The sequence below is a fragment of the Tupaia chinensis genome, unplaced genomic scaffold, assembly GCF_000334495.1.
Source record: "Tupaia chinensis unplaced genomic scaffold, TupChi_1.0 Scaffold140464_1, whole genome shotgun sequence".
Lineage (NCBI taxonomy): Eukaryota > Metazoa > Chordata > Mammalia > Scandentia > Tupaiidae > Tupaia > Tupaia belangeri.
The window spans coordinates 193,647-200,211 of NW_006200341.1; the positions used below are offsets into that span (position 1 = coordinate 193,647).

Consider the following 6,565-nt stretch of genomic DNA (forward strand, 5'->3'; position numbering starts at 1 on the left):
CTCCATTCTCCTCTCGGGATCTTGGGCATGCACGCACACGCGCCCGGCGTGAGTTTTAAGCCACCGGGTCCGGGACACGAACCGCGGTCGACTACGTGGGAGTCCAGCGACATAGCCATTACGCTAACTGCTGGTTCCCGTCCATAAGATTTTGAAAGGAAAGTATAGCATGCAGAAAACCAAGTATTGAAGATGACTGACACACTACAGGGCAATGTTATTCTAGAACAAGGAGCTCACCCCCAACAGGAACACCTGTGAAGACTTGGATGCACTATAAATGAATTCTATCACTTTCAGTATTATTTACATATATGATAGTGTTTAATTTTAATAAGGTTTTTTTTTAACATACCATGTGGGACATATAACATATAGAAGACACTATGGAAATACTGAGGCTTAGAGGAAACCTATTTTACAATAACAAACTGTTACTTTATATCATTCTAAACCTACAGTCTGGTTAGTTATGATTTTGTTTAAAAATAAAATGACTACAAAAGTTTTGTTTATGTTTAGCCTTATACCTAATTCTAATATTAGTAAAGAATTGTCTTTACTTTTTTATGCAGTAAACAGCATATGTAAGAACATCATATTTTCTTTTTTTTTTTAAGAGGTTTTTGCTATAGCGTGCGTGTGCTCGCCAGACAGAGAGAGAGACAGAGAGATAGAAAGCGAGAAATCACCCCCCAAGGGGGAATGGCCATGCCGAAATCCCTTCTCCTCCATTCTCCTCTCGGGATCTTGGGCACGCACGCACACGCAGCTGGCATGAGTTTTAAGCCACCGGGTCTGGGATGCAAACCGTGGTCGACTACATGCGAGTCCAGTGACACAGCCATTACGCTAACTGCTGGTCCCAGAACATCGTATTTTCTTAAGGGACATTTTTACTATAGAGGGCATGTACTAGCCAGAGAGACAGAGATACAAAGTATGAAATAACCCTCAGGGGGTTTGACCATTGCACAATCCCTTCTCCTCCATTCTCATCTCTGGATTTGGGCCCACATACTCAAGTGTTTGGCGTGAATTTAGAGCAGTTGGTCTGGGAATTTAACCACGGTTGGTTATGTGCGAGTCTAACAATGTAACCATTACACAACCTGCAGATCCTAAGAACAACACTATTATATCCCTACATAAGTTTTAAGGAAAGATTGAAATTTCTCACTAGAGTTTATTACATTAGGAGTTGAGTATAAGCTCATAAAACTACCAAAAACAAAATAAAAATAACAATTACCTATAAAATAAAAGTGATGTAAATAAATCCAGTTAAGACTAAGCATAAAGAAAAAGAAGAAATGATCCAGACAGACATCATTATGCAATTCTTTTCAACCTAAACTTTAAGCTGCAAAAAATAAGTCTACAGTTTAAGAATAAAAAACAGCTTTTCACTTCAAACATACTTGAGAGATGAATGGCAACACATTATTTTAGTTTTTCATTAGCTATTGGCTTCTGGTGCTTGGAAGAGGAGGGAGAGAGGGAGAGAGAGGGAGAGATCCCCTGAGGGGATGGCTACACTGCAAGCCCTTTTCCATTCTCTTTCTCTCCTCAGGATCTTAGGCACCAACATGCAAGTGCCCAGTGTGTCTCTCTAGCTGTGAGGTCGGGAACTTGAACCATGTAGTCGACCTTATGGGATGAAGACACCATAACTACTATGCCACCAGGTGGACCAAGGGCAACATCTAGACAGAAGGCATCTGGTCAAAGTCATCTCAAGGTTAGGAATGGACTGATCCACAGTCCTGGTCATACAGCCACAAGAACACATTTTAAATTTTTATTCATTTATTCAAAATTTTTTGAGAGGATTTTGCTATAGGGCATGTGTGCTCACCAGAAAGACAAAGAGACAGAGAGATAGAAAGCAAGAAATCACCCCCCAGGGAAGATGGCCATGCTGCAATCCCTTCTCCTTCATTCTCCTCTCAGGATGCACGCACGCACACGCGCCTGACGTGAGTTTAAGCCACCAGGTCTGGGACTGGAACCACGGTCAGCTACATGGGAGTTCAGCAACATAGCCATTATGCTAACTGCTGGCCCCACATTTATTTAATTTTTAATAGAGAAAGACAAAGACAGAGGCTGCAGCCCCAATAAGGTTCTGATGCTGAAACTGAATTCTAGCCTCACCCAATTCCACACCATGGACAAGCAAATGCCTGGCACTCAGGGAGGACTCTGGACACAAACCCAGCACCTTCTCTGAGGATTAGCTTCACAGAGCACTGCGTTTACTGCTGTGACACCACCTGGCCCTAGTTTTACATGTACTCAGTCAGTGACCACTAGCTTTATTAATCAGTTCTCCATGTCAGTCACAGTCTTCGGAAAGACAGTCTATCTGAGACCAACCCACTCTGATAAACACACATTCCACCGTCAACCAGTGGGCAACATGCACTGTATAACCAGACCACCAACGAGGATGTCAACCCATTTGTGGCTCTTGAGGTCTGCTGGTTCTGAATCTCCGTTCTTCCCAGAACTCTATATAAAATCAGAAGGCAGCTCAGATAGAATCAACCTTGACTGAAGCCAAGCACTGATTACCACAAGAGAAACAAATAAATTTCTATGTTCTCTTTTATTTCAATTATGTAAAATCTCATAATCCTTTGACATCAACTTTTTCAGCCCATTCATTTACTACACTCTTGTATTTCTTATTAAAATACCAATAAAGTTTGTGTTTTCTCTGATCCATTGGACCATGTTTCCCAATGGAAAAAATATAGCAAGTAAGAAGGAAATTCTTAATATAGAGAATATAACTTACTACAAAGAACCAAGAGGCCAGCAGGTGGTGTGAACGTTAGAGTGCTGGATCCCAAATGGCCTACTGCAGTTTCAGTCCCAGACCCGGTGGTTTGAAAAATCATGCCAGGTGCATGTATGTGTGTATGCGTGTGCCCCAAATCCAAAGCCATAAAAGGATTGCAGTGTGGCCATCCCTCCACCTGCCCTCGTCTGGTCTTCACATTCGCTGTATCTCTCTTGTTTAGTTTCTCTCTGGTGTGTGCATGTGCTTTACAGCAAAAAAGAAAAAAAAATACCAAAAGAAAGAAAATTTAGAAATAAAAAGACTATACATAGGCAATTGTGGAAAGCAGCTTTCAATAATCTAGAGATTATTTTTTCATAAATAAATGAATCAAGAGACTCATTCTTTTTTTCAACAGTTGTTTCATACATTTGACAAATACTTATCAAATGCATAATATGTGTTAATGACATTACTGGTGCAGGGACATGGTTTTTTTTATACTTCAGAACTTGATAACTAGAAAGTAATAATCTATGACAGTTTGTCTATAGTGTACATTTGTATTGAACATAAACAATGTCACTTCTCTTCACTAGAGTCTAAATAGCTATTGGGTAGTTTGAACTAATATTTTAAAAATCTCAGGAAATTATAGCTATTCACAATGATATTGTCAAAGATACTGTAAAACATAGACTCATCATCAAGGAGGACTCAATTTTATTCAATGTAGGGGCCAGCAGGTGGTGGGGAGGTTCAGACTCTGGATTCCCACACGACAGAACTGACAGCTGAAGTCCCAGTCCTGGCTTCTTGAAGAACATGCTGAGTATGTTTGTGTGTATGCCAATAACCCTGAGAAGAGTATGTAGAAGATGAAATTGTTGCATGGCCATCAACCCAAAAGGTGTTTTCTTACATCCACCCCTCACACTGCACTCTCTCGGGAGAGTACACGTTCCCTTAAGAGGATAAAACAAACTAAATAAAGTTCCTTTGTTTCCTTTTCAGTTCATTTATTATCATCATGATTATTTGATTCTAATTTGATGAGAAAGAGAGAGAAAGTGAGAGAAAGATGTCATGGCCGAGACTTGAACCAAGTTGGCCAGATGTTACACCATTGCCTTTTAACTGCCACACCACATGCTGGCTCCTAAACCTAAAAAAAATACTATTCAGCCTGGTATTTGTGTGTGTGTTTGTATTGTGTAAGTTTATAATTACATATTTTAAAAAATCTATGTATGATAGTTTAACTTTATGTCATTCTTTACATGTTGAAATAAATTATGATATTTCATTTCTGAACTAATTTTGAATGACTGCCCTCTTGACATGAAAGTTTATATGAATGCAACTTTAAAGAGAAATTATTAATATTTTATTGTAAAAATTTTAAAAGATTATGTTTCATGACTTCTAATACTTATACCTTAAAAATAAGTAAACATAATAAACCTATAGGATCATTTCCCACAGCATACAAACGTAACCTAGATCATCTGTTTTAAGATTAAAAAAATAAAGAAAACTTGCTGGAATCCCAAGCTCTTAATTTATTACCCAGTTCTCCCTTACCTTTACTATTAAAGATTCTCAGAGGAGAATTCTATTCTTAACTCACAGTCAGGTTTTCCTAGAAACTACTGAAACTGCTCCTTATCAAGGAACTTGTTCTTATTTGTGTCAACTTTTCAATAGAATCAACAGTTGAGTGTTCTCTTGTTTCACCCGATGACTACACTATTCTGCTGTGTTTCTGGAAAAGGTCACCATTGGTCATTTTTGTCACAGGGAGATCAAGAAGTTGTAGATGTTTACCTTACTCCTTCTGGATTTACTTCACGTGATCTGCTGACAGCATTCACACATGGTCGGCCAGCAGAATTTGGATCAGCCTGCAGCACTCGTATAACCCTACATTTTGTCGAACTCCATTCCTCATTTTCATCCTTTCTTGTGTCCTTCACACTCAGAGTAGAATCACTGCTTGGAAAGAAACCCAGTAAAAAAAGCCTTTGGTTTCAAATAATTGTACAGAATATTAAAACACAATATAACAAAAACAACTATTAAAAAAAAAAAAAAACTCAACCCTGTCTCATCTTAATTTACTTACTAATTTAGAAACAATTCCCATGTATTAACTACAACTAAGAAAGTGTATACTCTCAGCTTCAAAACGAGGGTGAATAGTACAAGTTGACACGGGATACTCTATTCGAAGTTGTACCCAGGAGCAAAGAAGGCTTTATATTAAAGAGGTAAAATATGGAAGAACTCTCAAGCCTAATGCGGGAAAAACCTTTCTACTTAGCAAACAAAGTGTGAGCACAAAATTAGACACAGAGAATGCAGTTGTTTCCAAAAAGAACTTGAAAGTAAAGTATAAAAGGCAGCTAGTACTGGAGATGAGCACCACAGTACAGGGCAATGTTGTTCTAGAAAAAGGTGCTCATTCCCTACCAAGAATGACTCTTAAGTCTTGTCATGAGATTAGTGCTATGACTTTGGGTATTATTTACATATATAATGAAGTTTAATTTTAATAAAGTTTTTTAACATACTGTGAAGGACATATAGCATGAAAAAAGAAACTATGGAAATACTGGGATTTGGGAGTCCTTATAGTCAAAATAGCCAGCTGTCACTTTATATAGGTCAAAATCCAAAGTCTGGTAGTTACGATTTTGCTTAAAAATAAAATTGCTGGGGACCAGCCTACAGTGTAATGACTATATTGCTGGACTCCCATGTAGTTGACCATGGTTCAAGTTGCGGACCTTGTGGCTTAAAAACAAATAAATATATCAATTGCTTGGGACCAGCAGTTAGTGTAATGGCTATGTCGCTGGACTCCCATGTAGTCAACTGCAGTTCAAGTCCTGGACCCAGCGGCTTAAACTCATGCTGGGTGCGTGGGTGTGCATGTCCAAGATCCCAAGAGGAGAATGGAGGAGGAGAAGGGATTCCAGCATGGCCATCCCCCCAGGGTGGGGGTGTGAGTTCTTGCTTTCTGTCTCTCTGTCTCTCTCTGTCTTTCTGGCAAGCACACGTGTCCTATAGCAAAAACTTCTCCAAAAAATAAAAAATAAATAAAAAATAAATTGCTAGAAAATCTTTATTTATATTTACCCTAGTACCTAATTCTAATATAAATAAAGAATTGTCATTACTTTTTATGCAATAAACAGCATACTAAAGAGCTACATATTTTCTTTAAGGGAAGTTTTTAGTGCAGGGTGTGTGCACTAGACAGAGAGAGACAGAGATAGAAAGTGAAAAATAGAGAAGTTTCCACATGGCTCCAGCGAACTAGATATTTCAGGGAATGAAGATTTTCTGATAATTCAGCCTCCAGCAAACGAGCTATTGACGGATCTAAGAGCACTGTAGCTAAACATCCAAATACTAATAGAGTTAAAATATTCCCCACTATCTACTGAATCTGCTGCACCAGTGATCACAACAGAACGGCAAAGAGATTCTAGATCACCTCTGTCTGCTTGCTCCTGAACATTAAGGCTGAACTTCAAGAATTTGAAAGAAACACACCATCCATCAGATGACAAGAAATCACTGCCGGATCACGAGAAATATGGGAAAACAAGAAAATACCTCTCCTCCAAGGGAAAAGAGTAACTCTTCTTCATACACAAGCAGTTCAGTGAAAATCATGAAAATGTCTGATAAGGAATTTTGAGCATTCATAAGGTCGAAGCTAACAGAGATGGAAGAGAAGAGAGATAATGAACTGCTAAAGAGAAAGGA

At 38.6% G+C, this 6,565-nt stretch overlaps 1 protein-coding gene across 1 annotated transcript in view; it reads right to left on the bottom strand.

Moving 5' to 3' along the window:
- LOC102493624 (ankyrin repeat domain-containing protein 26) overlaps positions 1-6,565 on the bottom strand; it is a 130,857-nt gene that overhangs the window by 56,852 nt on the left and 67,440 nt on the right. Inside the window, exon 17 of the mRNA XM_027766057.1 lies at positions 4,616-4,783. Within this exon, the coding sequence (XP_027621858.1) occupies positions 4,616-4,783 (168 nt within the window). The remainder of the gene's footprint in view (positions 1-4,615; positions 4,784-6,565) is intronic.